At 45.8% G+C, this 19,918-nt stretch overlaps 1 protein-coding gene across 1 annotated transcript in view; it reads left to right on the top strand.

Moving 5' to 3' along the window:
- The window catches only part of dnah9l (dynein, axonemal, heavy polypeptide 9 like), a 1,249,478-nt gene that overhangs the window by 978,980 nt on the left and 250,580 nt on the right, over positions 1-19,918 (top strand). The window contains exons 59-61 of the mRNA XM_072476205.1: positions 88-189; positions 9,117-9,251; positions 9,620-9,793. Of these exons, the coding sequence (XP_072332306.1) occupies positions 88-189; positions 9,117-9,251; positions 9,620-9,793 (411 nt within the window). The remainder of the gene's footprint in view (positions 1-87; positions 190-9,116; positions 9,252-9,619; positions 9,794-19,918) is intronic.

Here is a 19,918-nt window from a genome sequence, read left to right as displayed (position 1 = left end):
TTCTCATCGTTACCTCCACCTGTGTCATCTCCACTATTATAAATAAATTGAATAGCATTAATGGTAAATATACTTATATACTGCTAGGTTTACTGTGAAGTGGAGCTGAAACGTAAAGCACTTGTGCAAGCCAATTCTGACTTAGCTGCTGCTGCAGAGAAACTTGAAGTCATTAGGAAAAAGCTTGCAGTAAGTACTATGAATTGTAATTAACCTCCGATGAAATATATTTTGTTTTTATAAAAAATAATTTATTAAAAGGCTATGCTGTGCATTGTAAATTAACTTTTTATGAATTACTTCAGAAATTGCAGTGTCAATTTGATTGAGAAAATCTATTTAAAAACTGCAGTGAGATAAACCTACCAAAGTAACTATCATTCAGTAACTCCGACAATGTTTGTTCCTTAATCCTTATATTCATTAGGTATGGTTAAATTGCAATGTATAGCGCAGTATCACAGGTTAAGTTAGCTATCAAGTCATATGCAGTAGAAACTCTGATGCAATTGCTGTGGCTGGATTATAAACCAATTACAACACTGACTACTATGAATCTAGTTCCTGGTGAATTGACCTTGATAACTCTTGAATAGTGCAGCAGTCATTCAATGTCGAAAACATTGATAAATCATAATTTACTTTTGGCAGCTCGCTGGCGCAGTGGTTAGCTGCCTCACAGCGCCGAGGTCCCAGGTTCTGAGTCACTGTCCATGTGGAGTTTGCACATTCTCCCCGTGTTTGCATGTGTTTCGCCCCCACAACCCAAAGATGTGCAGGGTAGGTGGATTGGCCACACTAAATTGCCCCTTAATTGGAAAAAATGAATTGGGTACTCTAAATTTATTTATTTTTAAATCATAATTTACTTTCAATTGATTTGTTCTGAAATTAAAATGAATTTTTAAAATGTATTCTTCGTTTTTAACACTTGTTTCATTTGTATGCATGACACTCACCATGGAAGCCTACAGTAACTACTTATGGATAGTACACTGGAGAAAATACAGATGAAAATATTTATGTCTATGAACAGTTCCTTGAGGAAAACAAAAGAGATAATCACATTAAGAATACCAATCTTTTCTTCGAACTATTTTCACCAAATATCACTAAATCTATTATCATGGAATCATAGAATGGTTACAGCTCAGAAAGAGCCTATTTGGCCATTGAATCTGTGCCACCTCTCTGGAAGAGGAGATTTGATAGTCCCACTCCCACCATCCTTTTCAGGTTGCCCTGCAAAATATATATTTATGGGGATATATATCATGGTGTAGTCATCATCACTGGATTAGTAATCTAGATTTTATAAAATTCCCGGCTTGGGTCACTATCTGTGCGGAGTCTGCACATTCGCCCCGCGCCTGCATGGGTTTCCTCCCACAAGTACCGAAAGATGTGCTGTTAGGTAATTTGGACATTCTGAATTCTCCCACGGTGTACCTGAACAGGCGCTGGATTGTGGCGACTACGGGATTTTCATAGTAACTTCATTGCAGTGTTAATGTAAGCCTACTTGTGACAATAATAAAGATTATTATTATTATAAATAATCTGGAATTGAAAGCTAGTCTCAGGAATGGTGCCATGAACTATCATCAATTATTGTATTAAAAAAACTCATCTGGTTCACTAATGCCTTCAGAAGTGAACTGCCATCCTTCCTTCGTCTGGACCACATATGACATCATCCCATAGCAAAGAGACTCTTAACTGCCCTCTGAAATGGCCTAAAAGCCACTCAGTTCAAGGGAAATTAGGGATAAGTAACAAATGCTGGCTTTGCCAGTGAAGCACATAAAATATTTTTTTAAATCCAATATAAATTCACACTGGCAGGTGAAAGCAGAACTAGGGGGCATAGCCTCAAAATAAGGGGAAGTAGATTTAGGACTGGGCTCAGGAGGAACTCCTTCACCCAAAGGGTTGTGAATCTATGGAATTCCCTGCCCAGTGAAGCAGTTGAGGCTCCTTCATTAAATGTTTTTAAGATAAAGATAGATAGTTTTTTGAAGAATAAAGGGACTAAGGGTTATGGTGTTCGGGCCGGAAAGTGGAGCTGAGTCCACAAAAGGTCAGCCATGATCTCATTGAATGGCGGAGCAGGCTCGAGGGGCCAGATGGCCTGCTCCTGCTCCTAGCTCTTATGTTCTTATGTATACAAACCTGTTGTTGGTGCATAATTGTGCAGTTAAAAAAAGGGACATGACAAGATTCTTAATATTTTACAGTACAATGTATATTAAATATAGACCTCACCAATTAATACTGACAGTTATGGAGTGACACATTGTTTAAGTCACCAATGTTATGCCACTGTAGTCACTTCTTTTGTGGCAGCCAAAGAATTATGTGTTTGATGTGAAGAATGGAATTTGGAGCAGAAGGAAGCTAAAAGATCATCTTATGGTATCAATCTGGCCTATCAAAACTGCCACATTAATGCAACTTTCCTTTTAGCCTCCCATTTCCTTATGGGGAGGCAGTTGTGTAGTGGTATTGTCACTGGACTAGTGATCCAGACACCCAGAGTAATGCTCTGGAGACATGGATTCAAATCCAGATCGGGCAGATGGTAGAATTTGAATTCAATAAAAATCTGGAATTAAAAGTCTAATGACGACCAGGTTGTACCAGATCATGTTTCTGCCCTGCTATTTGTTTACCAAATGTGTATTTTGGGGCGGCACGGTAGCACAGTGGTTAGCACAGTTGCTTCAGAGCTCCACGGTCCCAGATTTGATGCCTGGCTTGGGTCACTGTCTGTGCGGAGTCTGCATATTCTCCCCGTGTCTGCTTGGGTTTCCTCTGGGTGCTCCGGTTTCCTCCCACAGTCCAAAGATGTACTGATTAGGTGAATTGGCCATGCTAAATTGCCCTTAGTCCAAAAAGGTTAGGTGGAATTACTGGGTTACAGGGATGGGGTGGAGATGTGGGCTTAAGTAGGGCGCTCTTTCCAGGGGCCGGTGCAGACTCGATGGGCCGAATGGCCTCCTTCTGCACTGTAAATTCTATGTTTCTATGATTTTTAATTGATTCCCCCCCCCCCCCCCCCGCCCCACATGCCAGCAAAGGTGGATGGGTGACCTATGAAAGTTGCTTTATAAATCTACATGCAGCACAAAAGAGGACTGGGCGATTTTCTCCAATTCTTCCCTGTTAAGAATTGGTTAAGAATCACCTTGCTTCTTCTCAGTTGTAGATACATTGGTATATAGAGAATTGAGAATATAATTCTTGTAGCTCCATAATCTGTTGCGAGTATGGGCTGGATTTTAGTCCTGGGGTTGAGGCCCTGATATCGGTTGCATTTCCTGGTCCCAATCTCACATTGTGGTAGAATCTCATGCCCAAAGTGATTTTGTTATGTGCTGGTCAGTTAGAAGCCAGGGAGCGCACTCGTAATCCAATAAAAAAGAGAGACTAGACCAGATCGCAAAAGTTAAAAGTATATAAAAGTTAAAATAATAATTGTTGAAGACACTGGTAAAAAGAAAGTTGGGAAAAGACGAGGGCAATAACCTTTTCATTTAAAATTGTACTTAAGTGTTTAGTTTTGTGGTGTAAATTGAATAATAGGGATTAAAGCTACCTTGAGTTTGCATAGCTTTAGTATTCTCATATTATTGCTTCACTCAACGTCATAATGTGTGAACTGAAAGTTTTAAACACTCCTTTAAGATTCTGGTTGCAAAATTCTGGAATTTCTCTCGTCCCAGATTAAGTAGAAAGCAGAATTTTCCACTTTGATGGAATCTCACTTTGGCAGGGTGGGCATTCCATCCACAACTGTGGTATGACAATGACCCAGGTCAATTCAGAATTCAGGGTTATTGACATATTTGTCGCAGGTTACTGACTGGATTCAGGGGCGAAATTCTCCGTAAACAGCGCGATGTCCGCCGACTGGCGCCCAAAACGGTGCAAAGCAGACGGGCATCGCGCCGCCCCAAAGGTGCGGAATGCTGCGCATCTTTGGGGGCCGAGCCCCAACATTGAGGGGCTAGGCCGGCGCCGGACGAATTTCCGCCCCGCCAGCTGGCGGAAAAGGCCTTTGGTGCCCTGCCAGCTGGCGCGGAAATGACATCTCCGGGTGGCGCATGCGCGGGAGCGTTGGCGGCCGCTGACAGCATTCTCGCGCATGCGCAGTGGAGGGAGTCTCTTCTGCCTCCGCCATGGTGGAGACCGTGGCGAAGGCGGAAGGGAAAGAGTGCCCCCACGGCACAGGCCCGCCCGCGGATCGGTGGGCCCCGATCGCGGGCCAGGCCACCGTGGGGGCACCCCCCCGGGGCCAGATCACCCCGCACCCTCCCCAGGACCCCGGAGCCCGCCCGCGCCACCTTGTCCCGCCGGTAAGGTAGGTGATTTAATTTACGCCGGCGGGACAGGCATTTTAGCGGCGGGACTTCGGCCCATCCGGGCCGGAGAATCGAGCGGGGGGGGGCCCGCCAACCGGCGCGGCGCGATTCCCGCCCCCGCCGAATATCCGGTGCCGGAGACTTCAGCAACCGGCGGGGGCGGGATTCACGCCAGCCCCCGGCGATTCTCCGACCCGGCGGGGGGTCGGAGAATTTCGCCCATTGTCTCTGCAGGAACTCTTGGGCTGAATTCTCTGCTGTCAGGATTCTCCGTTGCACCAGTAGCCCGGGGGTTTCCCGATGGCGTGGGGTGGCACACAATGGGGAACCCCATTGGCCGGCTGGCGAGACGGAGAATCTCGGGGGTGCGCCATACCAGATATCTGGTGGGGCTGGACGGAGAATCCCGCCCCTTGTCTGGAGGCCAGGGGAAAGAAGCCACAAGCCTCTGATGCATTAAGTTAGATTCCATAGACTTCCATTGCTCCTAAGACGTAGAATGTTTGCATCCCCATCCCTCTACTCTTCTCCCTTTCTCCAAAATTGCATTGGGAAGCTTGTGCAAATCCGATGAAAAATCTTTCTCAATATCTGTAATGCGAGAAAGACATTGTACCTTCTACTGGGTAGCTCAAAGTTTGCACAGAAGTTACATTCAGACTAGGGATATGGGCTTACCTATGTTAGTCTGACTACGTGAAAAAGGAAATTTGACTGGTATTATCCTGTCACAAATTATAATTGAGAGCTGATATTGATGGGGTTGTGGATATCTCTGAATTCCAAAAGTACATCCTCCTTACTAAGGAGGTCATTATGGTTTGGGGAGATGGCCAAGAAAACATAATTGAAGTAAAAATGCAACAAATACATCTGGATTGAACATTCTGATAAGTATTTTAAAGTTTTCTCATCCAAATCAGTTATAATTACACTTAAAGAAAAACAAATATTTATGAACTCCAATTAATTCAGATTGCCTTAGACATAGCCAACACATTCCTTAGTGCTGATTTTCCTGTCCCTCATAACCTTGTCATATTTTTTTGATTATTTAGATTGCTGAAAACATAACTAAAACTGTTATCTTGTTTATTTTTAAAAATCTCCAAGCCTATTTCACAACAGTGTCATTAACAAACAGAATTTTATGGTTGTAACAACTTTTGTGGCATGGTGTTCAAAGGATTGCATGCATTCACAGCACCATGAATATTAGAAAATGAACACCTAAAAACGCAAGCCATCATGCCATTGTCCTATAGATCATGGATCGTTCCTAAGTTGTAACAACCAAGATTCTTTTAAAATATTTCTCAAAAATTATATTTTTTTTAGTTTTTGTAAGTGTAGAGTTACTACACCTTTGAATGTTGGTAATCTATAATAACGTAGCAACAGCCAAACCATGAAAAGAGTAACGTTTTCAGTATGAACAGAATTCATTAAAATGGAGGAATCTAGTTAAATGCTGGGTATGAAGAGTGTTTTAAATTGCACCTGATGATTAAGAACAAATGTACTGGGCATTTAATGTGTAGAAGGACTGCAAGATAATTAACTGGCATGCATAAAGATTCATGCTTTAGACAAAATTTTAATTTCGCACATAAATGTGCCTGATGTAGGCAGCATTTAATCACATAGCTGACAGGAGTAACTACTTTCATTTAACCTTGACTGAAGATCATGAATTCTAACAGGTTTAATTGGATACATCATTTAACAGAATGAACAGAACAAATTTTCTTCAATTCATAGGTTCTGATTGACATGCACCAGCAATAAGGCCTAGTACAATTAAAGCTGATCTGCATTTGTGGCCCTGGCAGACATTGCCATAGTGATGTGACACTGTTTGATCATCATGGCACCAAAACTTGATTGAACTTTCACTTGTTTTGAAAAGGGCAGCACTTCAAATACAAAGAGATTCAGGGACAAAATGTAGCTACTTTGAAATTATCTGCAAACATCAAAATATGCATCTGCATTTATTCGAAGACTACTTATATTAATGTGTAAAGAAAAAAGTACATATGCTTTTTCATATTTAAAAACATTTATAATACTCAAAAATAGCATAGAGGCGGCAGCATTTTCCTCCTACATTTGAAATAGCAAATACAAATTAATATTTATATCGAAAACTTCATTTATATTATCTTCGTTTTAATATTACAAGATGAAATTTAAAGTCTGTCTTTTGAAACATAAAAATTATTTCTGATCTCAGCATTCTGTCTTAAATAAAATCTTATAAGAATAAATTGTAAACATATTTAATGGATAATTTCCAAGAATGCATGGTAATATACTTATCATGCATGCTTGAAAATTAGCCTTTAAATATTGTACAGTATTTACCCTGAGGATAGATCATCTACGTAAAAGATTAACTCTGTTTCTATCCACACAAATGCTACTTTTTCTGAATATTTCCAGTATTTTCTGTTTTTATTTTGGATTTCCAGCCTCTAGTATTTTTAATTATAATTATATCATTTAAGAACAATTTGAGGAGGAATTCTCTTCCCCAGTGAATAATGGAGGCTCATAGAATATATTCAAGGCTGAGTTAGACAGATGTTTGATCGACAAGAGAGGCAAGAGTTCTGGGGGGCAGGCAGAAAATTGGAGGCAGGGCCACCGCCATATCTGGTTTGACCTTATTGAATGGTGAAGCAGACCTGAGGGGCTGAATGGCCTACTCCTCCTATTTCTTATGTTCTGACATGAGTTCGACACTGCTGAAAAAAAGAGTCCACATGAATAATAGATTAATCAAACAAGTAGTATTTGTCAACATTTTATTTGTTCTTTATCCCTTATCCTCAATGGAAGATTTTAACTGTTTTTATTTCAACTTAAAACTATTTCAGAAATTAAAGTACTATGGAAGACATTTTTGCGATGTAATTTCTCGTTTCAAGTTTTTTCTGCATAATTCTGCCTCCAATGGGTTTGCAGATTAACTTTTTACCCATTTCTTTTCTCTCATGGACAAAGTTTAATTTTTGTTTTGACTGGGAAATTGTCCAGCTTTTGAATGACATGATGAAAGTTTCTATGATATCAGTAGTGATCTGCAGTCATGTTGGCTACCTTAGTGAGCAGCCAATGATTACGTGACCAAGGGTGCGATCAAATGACCATGCTGCGCCTGAAAAGCAGTGGCCACAGTGCAGCATGGCCAATAGAAACCGGGAGACCACGCTCCCGGGATCTACCTGGCTCGCGACGCCTTGTGAGATCTAATGTGATCTTGCGAGAATGTTGCGATGTAAATCCCGCCCATTGTAGACAGGATCACTTTTCAGCAAATCTGCATATTAAAGCGAGACAGCTAGCCTCACTTTAATGTGCAGTTTCACAAGGTACCCGAGGCTTTGGGATCTATCCCCTTGGAGAGACCTCGGGTAAGCACCATTCAATACTGGTCTCCACAAACGGGGACCAGATGGGATGGCACTTGTGGGGGTCTCCCAGGGGTTTGGTAACCCCCAGGTGTATGCCCTTTGGGCAGGGTGATACACTGCTGGTATCACCTGGGCACCCTAGCACTGCTAACCTGGCACCATGGTAGTGCCACCTGGGTGCCTAGGTGGCACTACCAGCTGGCAGGGGTACTGACATGGTTGCCATTTTTTTGTGCAGTGGTGATCAGGTCAGGTGTGGGTATTGGGAGGTGCCAAGGGGCCACCCCATAGTGACCATCCCATAGTGCTTTGGGGATTGGGGGGGGGGGTTTGGGGGTGCTTTCGGGGTCCAGACATCAGGACGCCATTTTTAAGTGGCATCCTGATCTCTCACTACACTGAGGAGTTCTGGCGAGAAGAGCTTCTCAGTGCACAAAACGAGGCTATGTGCGTCCTTCCCCATCGAAGCAGGGTTCTATTTTACAACATTGTGTCTCTCAGCACTGCGACGCCGGGAAACTCGCGGCTAAACGCGCTCCCTGTTTAGTTAACTCCCAACGTTCTTATAACGTGCCAAATAAAATCACCATTTGATGTCAAAATGGATGAATAATTCAAATATTATTTACATGAGTAATAAATGATAGTGCCAATTGAAAATTGTGGCACATCTCGGGGGGGAAATCGGACCTCTATGACAGGGGGTTTTCACTGTCAAAAGTTCTGCATTTAAAACCAGTAAGAACATGCTGACACCCAGAAGGGAAAACCAGTAAATCTTGGAAAATGACTGGTACTGATCCGAACTGGTCTTGTAGACCTTAAAATGGAACTCCATTTTGGACCAGCACCAGCCCTTTCCTAAGAGTTACAGGTCTTTCCTTCTGAGACAGAACAATTGTGTTGATTTTTTAAACGGCATGCATGCAAGGAGTTTAACTCTTTCATCAGGCAGGTGCAGAGTTACAATCATGCAGGTTACTTAATGTCAGAAAGCTGCTCAGATCCCATTATTTGATTTTTAACTCGTTCTATTCAGCAAGCAACTGAGGCACCCACCCAACGTTGGTGCGGTCCTCCTTTTCTATATGCATGTTTTGTCCTGATAATGATAATGTAATTGATTACCTAATAGCAATTTTAACTGAAAGCCTGGGAAAGGAAGCCACTGGGGCTTTCCCACAAAGTGAAGATTTGGGTGGGAAAAAAAGTGGCTAGGGCAGAAAAGGCCTAAAAGTTTATTTTAGACTTTCTATTTGTGGTAGCAAGAGCAAAATTGTTGGAATGGACTACAGACTTTGTTTTAATTCTAACTTCTTTTCATTATTGAAAGGAATTGGACACGAGCCTGACTGGATTAACAGCGGCCTTTGAAAGTGCTACATCTGAAAAAGTCCGTTGTCAGGATGAAGTGAACAAAACCAATAAGACAATTGAACTGGCTAACAGATTAGTAAAAGGCCTAGAGGTGAGACCATATAAAACCTTGTGGTGCAGAAATATACCTATTATTTTACGGTGTTGTTCATCCCAAAATGGTTCTAATAATTTAAAACAGCTAAACTGCTTTAAATACTTTAATACCATAAATACCTCAGTTCTTTTTTAACATACTCTTCTTCCACTATGTAATAAAATGTTAGCTTAATTGTTAAAACAGAAATTCTGCAATGTAAAATGAATATTTGTCATAATATTATTTGTAAGATGCAAGCTGTTCAGCTTCATTTTCATCAAAAGAAAATAAGTATGATTTAGCAGTCTATATGTTTTTTGCATTCTGCTATGTGAACATTTATTGATGTTTCTGATTTTTTGTTGTTTTTCATACGTTAGTCAGAGAATGTACGCTGGGCTCAGTCTGTCACACAATATCATGAGCAGGAGGAAACTCTCTGTGGAGATGTTCTCTTGATGACAACTTTCATTTCTTATGCTGGTTCTTTCTCAAAGAAGTATCGCGATGAGCTTGTTCAAAACATGTGGATGCCTTACCTGAGAAGCCAAAAGGTAGGTATTTCTGTTGCTAATAGTAAAATGTCCTTGGAACAATTTTTATCATAAAAATTAATAACATAATCTCATTAGTATTGGTGATCTTTATTGTGCTTATGTCACTTTTTAAAATGTTCTGATTGTACAAAGATTGTACAAAGATCAGAGACAGTTTTAAAAACTTTGGTCAGGCCCACTGAAGGCTTATCTCCTGGAACTGAAGTAGATTTAGTTGATTATAAATTTGTTTTGTTGCTCTGTTTGTCTGGTTCTAAATATGGCGGTCAATATGGTCACCTTCCATAATCCTAATTATGTTTGCTTTAGAGTCGCCAGGTATCTCTCGATACCGCCACAAAGTTCAAACCCGAATACTGATCAAAGAGCCAATACACCAGTTAGTTAGTTCAAAGTCAATACTATTTATTTACACACACAATAATATGTACTCATGCACAAAGTACTACAAACTAAACTATCTCTAACGCTAATGCCTATATTTAGCTTCAGGTGTCCACTCAGTCAGAGGAACAATGGCCGTTGTTCGGATCTGAGGCTGTTGGGTTCGAAGGTATACAGGAGAACAGCTAAGGTCGTCCGTCTGGGAGCGAGCGTTGACCTTGGACTTATTTGCTTCTGGTGCAGCTGGTGGATGGGTCTCTCCGCTTTGAGAGCCAAGTCCAAGAGAGCGATTCTCTCTTGGGGGTTTCTTCTTATACCTGGAGGGGCTCCGTGCGCTTTTGGGCGGGCCTTAAACTTGGCCCCAATTAATTGGGCCGCATCTTGATCACTGGTATTGATCTTGACCAATAAAGGGGTGAGTACCCTGATGGCTGGGCGTGTCTTAGGTGGCCTTTGGCCTTGCTTTGTTTGCGCTTTGGATTTGGGGAACTGGCGCTGGGATATCTGGAGCTGTATCAGTTGCTTGAGTGTCTTTCCTTTGTTCCCGGAGATGGGCCATCAATATGTTAATTGACCTACAGTTTCAGTCCCGCCTGGGAGCTGCCTTCCCAATACGCATACAGGATCTGCGCCTGCTTGCTTTCCTAACATTGTCCATAGTTCCCTACATTCATTGCGAGCATCCATTTTGTATTCTGGAAGTGGCCATCCCAGATGGCCACACACCCTCCTTGTGATCCTCAACGCGAAGCGTGAAAGATCAAATTACTGCATCTTCTTCGTTCTCCTCCTAAGTCGGGCACCCATAAGCAAGGACAGGCTCTACACTACTCTGTCCTATGGATTGGAGCTTTTACCTAAATTACTTTTATGTACACACATCATTATAAAATTCTACGGGGCGCTATGACATTCAGGCATTCATTACAAAATAAAATACAAAACTGGAACCTCTAACTGTCCTTAACTAAACTATCCTTAATCATGAAAAACATGTACAACATTTTAAACTATACAGTAGCAGCAACACAGGTCTCTCTGGCTTGGCAGTCAAGCACAGAGTTTTACATTTTTATTAGAACAAACAAACACAAAAAAAAACGGATGCACTTTAATTCACTTAAAGAGGGTGGGGTGGGGGTTTGTTGAAGTCCGAAAATGGGGGATCTGAATGTGTATACCGGAGTGCAGGAGGCTTTCCTGCGCCATTTCCTAAGCCTTAGTGTCTGAACGACACTGCAGAGTATTGCAAGTACTAATAGTGCTTCTACAACGTAGGACAGGGAATACCAAGTAATGAACTTGTCACACCAGGTTGGTGTATCGGTTGCTATCTCTGGGTACAGTGCAGGGATGGGAAACATTCACGGCCGGTGTGGTAGGGGCCAGGGGGGTCGCGTCCGCGCGCAACTGTAGGGATCGCGCGAAGATCCAAATGTAGACTATGATGGTTGTCTTCATCTTCTTCTTTCTTTCGCAATCTTCCTGAGGCTTCTGTGGATCCGGAGTTCTGTGGGCACAAGCATAATTTCTGTTATTATCTTGTTTAAGATCTCGTATGTCTGTCTGTCTGTCCTTTTATTGCCAATTACCCATTATAATTGGTCACCATCTGTGACTCACATTTTTTTTTTTTAACCAAATATTTGGGACCAGACATCCGAGAAAAAAACTGACACAGTGGGAGCAGTCTCGCAGCCTGTGTGGGCAATGCGGTGAATGTACCATCCCAGTGTTTGAGGATGTAAATAGCATATGGAAAGCAACCTAAGGGTCGCCGTAAAACAGACAAAAGAGTTTTGAACTAAAAGTTCCAAATGGGGTGCGTATGGGCAAGAATGGGTGGAATCCCCGGGTAGGACGGTGAACAATGCCGTATGTGCTCTACCCAAGCGTAGCTGACCAAATGGGGGTCCTCAGGCAGGGCGGGGACCAGTGCCATTTCTCCACTGCCTGAGTGACTGGCAAGAACGGTAAGAATTTGTGGTTTTCGTGGGGGTTGCATTTTGTGGCTATCTTCCACCTTCAAATCAGTGCGGACAAACTAGTTCCTCTAACAGCCATTTGGCATCAAAAGGGTAGTTCTGACTGCATCAAGATGGGGCGTGGTGCCATGAAAACCTTGGGCGGGATTCTCCACTCCCACGCCGAAGTGCCCACGCCGTCGTGAACGCCGTCAAGGCTCACGACGGCGCGAAACGGCCCCTATCCCGACCGATTCAGGGCCCGATAATGGGCTAGGAGCGGGGCCGCGTCATCTACATGCGCCAGGCCTTGTCGCTGTGTAAAGGCGGCGCCGCATAATTGACGCGGCCGGCGCCGCATAATTGCCGTCACCTGCGCATGCGTGGTTGCCGTCCTCTCCGAGTCCGCCCCCGCAAGAAGATGGCGGACGGATCTTGCGGGGCCGCGGATCTGTCCGCCTTCAGAGAGGACGGCCCGACGATCAGTGGGCACCGATCGCGGGCCATCCCACATTTGAGGTACCCCCCGGTGCAGGATCCCCGCCCCCCCCCCCCCAAGCAGGCCGCCCCCCCAGCGTTCCCACGCTGTTCCCGACGGCAGCAACCAGGTGTGGACGGCGCCGGGGGGAACCCGCCGTTTTGGCCTGGCCGCTCGACCCATCCGGGCCTGAGAATAGCGGGGGTGCCGGAGAATCGCCATTTTGGGTGTCTCCGGCGATTCTCCGGCCCGCGGAACTCGACGGGGCCATTCCCGTCGCTTGGGAGAATCGCGGGAGGGCGTCGGACCGGCGTCGCGGGAAATTTTGGCGGCCCAGGCGATTCTCCCAACCGGCGCGGGAGTGGAGAATCTCGCCCCTTGAGTTAACAAACAACATTTAACATTCACAATAACAAACAAACATACATAACAAACATGGTGCAGGTTCCATCAGAAAGGACACCGTAAATCTCCATCGGTTCCTTTTTACCATCATCTGGACACCTCATTGCTCTAAAGTGAACTGAATCGCAAAGGGATTCGTGTGGTGGGAGTCAGACTCTAAGTCATCACCTTCACCCGGTTGCCATACTCATGACTGGAGTAGCTGTGCCAAAGCTGCTTGGGGCGAATTGGGGTCCATCTCATCATCCCGGATGAGCCTGAACAAATTATCTCAGTGCCAGTGTTTTTTGTCGAGGTTGGAGCTGCTAGGGGGGAATCCATAATCGTCGGGCGGTGAGTCTGGATCAGGGGCTTTAATATACATTATTTCAAAGGGGTCGCTGGAATCGTGTTCGGAGTCGTTGGGAGTGGGGCCTGGTGCAGGGGTTGTCATGATATTCAAACACACACATCATGATAGACACACCAACAGACAAATCAGAACACACAACACCACAACCAATCACAGAAAGATATAAAAGCACAAACACGACAACTGGTGGTCAGTATTAGCTGGAGACGAGGACCAGGACAGACCTGCTACACGACACACTCAGGGAGACAGCACGTGCAGAGTATCCAGAACGAACTGTATATAAGAGTTAAAATAAAATAGAGTTGTACCACATACAACTGTGTTGGCACATCTGTGCACCAGAGAACCCAACACCACATGGTACAGGAGTGGATCGATACCTGCCGTCATACCTCAGTGTACACAGACAACCAGCAGTGCCCAGGCAAAATGATAGAGCTCCCGGTTCCGCAGCCGCTCCAGTGCCACGGCAATCTCCGCGAAAACTGGCGGCGATTCCGGCAAGTGTTCGAATTGTTCCTGGTGGCAGCTGAACTCCAAGACCTGGATTATAGCGAAAAAATTGAATTTCTCCTCACCATCGCCGGTGCAAGGGCAAGAGAAATATTCACAAGGTTCAGGTTCTTCAGGAGGCAGCAAAGGTACGATTACCAGGCAGTCCTGGACAAATTCTCCAAGTACTGTGTAGAAAACGCAATCCAATCGGCAAGTAAAGGTAAGAAAAGCGGCAGTACTCACCTCGTGGCCGGGATCCCGGAGCCCGAATTCCCAGAGGCCGAAATCCCGGGCCTGAGAGAGGGCTGGGTCGAGGTCGGCGGCCATCTTACTAAAGGTATCACGCTAGCACAGTTGCGCGAGCAGTGCGCAGAACCGGAAGTTTCTTTTGCGCATGCGCAGTCAAGAAAACGGCCATCGGTAAAGGAACAGCGATCTGAGCATGCGCAGTCGCTTCCTACGTGCTACATACCGAGCGTCAGGATGTCAGAGGCCCCAGACCGCACCAATTTAAAGGGGAAACGTCCCAAATCCAATTTAAAAGGGAAACGTCCCAAATCAAAAAAACAAAAATCTGTTAAAGCTGTAAAACAACCTTCCCTCACCTGGAATGACAGCACATTGCCGCAAATTGACCCAGGAGATGAATTTGACCTCCGAAGAACCCTCCGACAAACAGTTACCTACGCACAAGCCGATGATTCCGACCTCGAATACTTCGATGACGATCTTTACAGTGTTTCCGGACCTCGCGAGCCCAATGATAGCTCCGTGGTCCTATACAACTATGACTCGGAAGAACCTTTCGTGTTGCACATTGGCGGCCCCCACATTGAATCCGACGCAGATGCGGATTCATTTTTCGGATTTGAGGATCTTCAACCCAGCAGATATGACGTTCCAACTTATCAGTACCGGATGATGCTGCAGCCTGACATTAACAGACAGGGAGTGGTGCAAGCACACGGAGAGCGCCCTGCTGCCACACAGAGCGTGGTCCACGTCCCGCTCAACGTTCCTGACTCTATGAAAGAAGACATGCAAGACTCCAGAGCGCAGTCCTCGCATGAACCAGAAGTGACTCCAGAGTCACAAGCCTCCACAGCAAGCTCGTGGACAGACTCCACAATTGCAGAAACGCAAGACTCCAGAGCGCAGTCCTTGCACGAACAATAAGTGACTCCAGTGTCACAAGCCTCCACAGAGAGCTCGTGGACAGCCTCCACGATAGAAGCAACGCAAGACTCCAGAGCGCAGTCCTTGCACGAACAAGAAGTGACTCCAGTGTCACAAGCCTCCACAGAGAGCTCGTGGACAGCCTCCACGATAGAAGCAACGCAAGACTCCAGAGCGCAGTCCTTGCACGAACAAGAAGTGACTCCAGTGTCACAAGCCTCCACAGAGAGCTCGTGGACAGCCTCCACGATAGAAGCAACGCAAGACTCCAATGTGCGGTCCTTGCAGGAACAAGACCATGAGGGTCTAGCAACCTCTCCTGACCAACCAGCGGCAGACGATGCAAGTCTGCCATGCTCACGTGAACAGCAAGAAGGCTATAACAGCCTACCATGCTCCACTACACAGCAGCATGACCATGACGGTCTCTCATGCTACAATGACGGGCACAGCGCTGAAGACTGTTCCAGCCCAACTGAAGACAAGCCAAAGGAATCGCCTCTTCCAAGCCCGAAGAAAAAAGGTTTATGCGCTGACCTTCAGGATCATTATAGCCGAACAGAGATTAATAATGCTGCACGGTCACAGAAGGATGCTGAGGATTTGCTAACGAAATTAATTGAATGTTTAACTTGCAAGGAGCAGACTGAGAATTGCCAGTGTTTTAGTACGGATCGAAAAAATGGACAAGACATTGATCCTCAGGTAATGGAAATAACACAACCTGAATCATATCTACAGCAGGGACAAATGTCTCCCTTCAACACAACGCCGCAAAGTCCCAACTTCGGAGACCAGCAGTTAGTCAGTAATGACTCTTCAAACCTTGAGGGGAACATTAATTGCATTGAACCTATACACACTCCACTGATAAATGAGCAGAACATTGGAGCAAGAATCCTGAGGACACCGACATCGAGTAGCCAGATAACAAATTTAAAACCCGCAGCAGTTTCAAGTGAACCAAGTGTGCTTTCCACTAATGGTGAAGATGCAGATAAGGTCGACCCGATTATCCATTGTACCACACTAACCCCAGTGATTAAGCAGTTATGTATGGGGAGTATAATGTGGGCAATTGAGAACAGTAAAAGAGAGACTGTGACCATGCCAGTCCCAGCAAAATCAGACCCAGAGACCATGAAGGCATGTACATTAGACAAAGATACATATGAGGCACCTGAGAAGAAAAGTGAAACGGAATGTTCTTTGGAAAATAGTACAATGTCGATAGAAACATTGGATCCTATATTCGAGACCATACATATGGGAGAATTTGGGGGTAATAAACAAGGTTCTGCAATGTCTGGGGGACGATTTAAAATTCCAAAGAAGAAAAGCCCAAATGAAGGATAATGGCAAGACAATGACAGTCCACCGACATGGTGTGCACCACCAGATGAAAACTCTGACAATTTACCCAACCCTAGTGAACAGCAAGCTGCTAATGAGGATCTATCCACGGGATGTGAGACGAGTGACGACAGCATGCCACTTCCCATGCAAAAGGTGCAAGGTGACAGACCTCGCCTAGTGCGTACCGAGGCACTCGGCGATCACGGTGGGACCACTGACGACTGCGGTGGCGGCGCACCGCTTCCACCCTCGATGGCTCGAGCCTCTCCACTGGTCAGTGCATTCCTACATGTTCCGACTCCAGAAGTGCAGCTTCAGGGAATCTCGGCTGCCTCCAGTGAACCTGTTGGGACTCCGGACGGGGAGCATCGACGGAAGGCAGACTGGACTCCAGATGGGGAGCAGCCAAGCGCCGACTCTGATTCGCGCATGCCAGACCTTGCTCCGGACGGGCGGTGTCGCGGCCTCGGTGATGGCACGCTCAGGGTGACGGCGGATGCCACGGCGACAGGGAATGGATCGCGTGGCAGTCCCACTGGGTCGGCAGTGGCGACCAGCACCGGCGGTCCAAGACGGACACACCAATTCGCGCCATCGCCAGACGTTGATGCGAGCAACAATTCTCTCTCCAAGGCGACATGCTTCGACGTTTCTCTGCGGAGTCGCCCTTCCGGCACAGCAGGTGGCCGGAACCAGCGTGCACGGTCTCGGCCAACTTCCACATCTGGCACAGTCATCGCCTTGCATGATATTAGTGATGGTGCTTCTTCGATGGCAACGACCCATCGGCTACAAGATGCCGTCCACCACAAACATAAAAAGAAAAAAGACTCCACCTTGTTCCTGGCATGCAGGGCGGATGGATTGGTGCGTAGGCGCAATCAGCGAGCTTTGCGCCGCCTTCCACGCTCGCAACTGAACCGTACGCACACGCCGGATCCTCCACTGGTTCCCAAGGATGACTTCGTGGAGATGCCACGGATCATGCCCCTTCCATCGCCACCAGAACCAAACCACAGCCAAGGCAACACTAACAAAGATGTTGAATGTTATATTTGCACGAATGAAAAAACCAAGCACTGCACGAAGTACAACAAATGGAAAAGTAGAGACTTCGGCAGCAGCATCACCTCCAACAGTCCAAGGTGAACCAGTGTGAACCCAAATCTCCACAGCTGAACCGGCTTGAGGACCAGCCTATTCTTGAGGCGGTCACCCATTAGACTGGACTTATAACGCTGTTCATACGTTCAAAAAGTCAAACACTTCTGTATTATAACCTGTTGTTGTTTATCATTCCAGATATCGTCTGACCGGACCACTGTTCAAGTTGTTTTTTTTCTCGCATTCATGTTTTGTTATGGTACACCCTTGTTAGTGTGACGCACCCGACATCGCCCCATGTAAATAGTTACGTCATATACACACGCTGTACACAACACACACACACACTCTTAGATGCACTCACGACACGATTATATTTATAACCACGTAGGCACATATCTTTGTAAAAAGGGGGGATGTCATGATATTCAAACACACACATCATGATGGACACACCAACAGACAAATCAGAACACACAACACCACAACCAATCACAGAAAGATATAAAAGCACAAACACGACACCTGGTGGTCAGTATTAGCTGGAGACGAGGACCAGGACAGACCTGCTACACGACACACTCAGGGAGACAGCACGTGCAGACTATCCAGAACGAACTGTATATAAGAGTTAAAATAAAATAGAGTTGTACCACATACAACTGTGTTGGCTCATCTGTGCACCAGAGAACCCAACACCACAGGGGTGTAATCATAGTGTGTGCTGGGGCTGGGGCTGTCGCTATCGCTGTCACTGTTGCTGTCGGTTGGAGGAACTGGCGCCGGGATGTCTCGAGCTGTATCAGTTGCTTGAGTGTCTTTCCTTTGTTCCCGGAGATGGGCCATCAATATGTTAATTGACCTACAGTTTTAGTCCCGTCTGGGAGCTGCCTTCCCAATATGCATACAGGCTCTGTGCCTGCCTGCTTTCCTAACATTGTCCATAGTTCCCTACATTCATTGCGAGCATCCATTTTGTATTCTGGAAGTGGCCATCCCAGATGGCTACAGTTTTAAATAAAAAGGTTGGGTTTATCTACACAGTGATATAGCACAAGTGGTACAAATAAGCTAAAGAAATTTGGCATGTCTGCATCGACTCTCACAAACTTCTACAGATGTGCAATAGAGAGCATCCTATCCGGCTGCATCACAGCTTGGTATGGCAACTGCTCGGTCCAAGATCGCAAGAAGCTGCAGAGTGTGGTGAACTCAGCCCAACGGCTCAGACAAGCTTACCACCTTCACATTGATTCTGTATACACCTTCCGCTGCCTCAGGAAGGAAGACAGTATTATCAGAGACCCCTCCCACCCAGGCATTGCCTTCTCCCAGCCCTTCCATCAGGCAGAAGGTACAGAAGTCTGAAGACCCGCACATCCAGACATAAGAACAGCTTCTTCCCCACAGCTACAAGACTCCTCAACGACTCCCCCTCGGACTGATCTGTTCCCTGTAAGAACACTATTCACGACGCCCTATGCTGCTCATGTATTTTGCTTTGTTTGGCCCCTTGTTCTGCACTGTAACCAAACACTGTTTGTCGATGTACCATTTGTTGACACGTTTAAAAAAGGACCGCGGAATAAAGATGGGGAGACACTGAAACACAGACAGGAATCTCAGAAGGACCATCATCTTCACCATCTGCACCCTCCTAGCTAGTGACAACGGGAGCGCGTCCCACCTTCGGAGATCATCCTTCATTTGGTCTACTAGTCGGGCCAGATTTAGTTTGTGCAGCCGTTCCCATTCCCGCGCCACTTGGATGCCTAGATACCGAAAGCTTCCCCCTACCACTCTAAATGGCAGTTCCCCCAGTCGCCTCTCCAGTCCCCTCGCCTGGACCGCAAATATCTCACTTTTCCCCATATTTAGTTTATACCCCGAAATCCAGCCAAATTCCCCCAAACTCCTCATGATTTCTTCCATCCCCTCTGCTGGTTCCGATACATAGAGGAGCAGGTCGTCTGCGTAAAGCGAGACTCTGTGTTCCACTGCCACCCGGACCAGCCCTTTGATGCTCTCAGTGCAATTGCCAATGGCTGTATGGCTACTGCGAACAACAGTGGGGAGAGGGGGCATTCCTGTCTCGTCCCCCGATGCAGCCTAAAATAGTCCGATGTTGTCCTATTTGTCCGTATGCTCGCCACAGGAGCCTGATACAGCAACCTTACCTAGTCAATAAAGCCCCGCCGCAATCCGAACCGTCCCAATACCTCCCACAGATATTCCCATTCTATTCGATCAAAGGCCTTCTCTGCGTCCATTGCGACCACTACCTCCACCTCCCTACCTTCCGGGGGCATCATGATCACATTTAACAGCCTTCTTACATTGGCCACCAACTGCCTTCCCTTAACAAACCCCGTCTGGTCCTCCACAATAACGTCCGGAACACAATC

This window comes from Scyliorhinus torazame, chromosome 2, assembly GCF_047496885.1.
Source record: "Scyliorhinus torazame isolate Kashiwa2021f chromosome 2, sScyTor2.1, whole genome shotgun sequence".
Taxonomy (NCBI): Eukaryota; Metazoa; Chordata; class Chondrichthyes; order Carcharhiniformes; family Scyliorhinidae; genus Scyliorhinus; species Scyliorhinus torazame.
The sequence above is the reverse complement of the archived record's forward strand: the minus strand, read 5'-3'. Positions and strand labels throughout refer to the sequence as shown.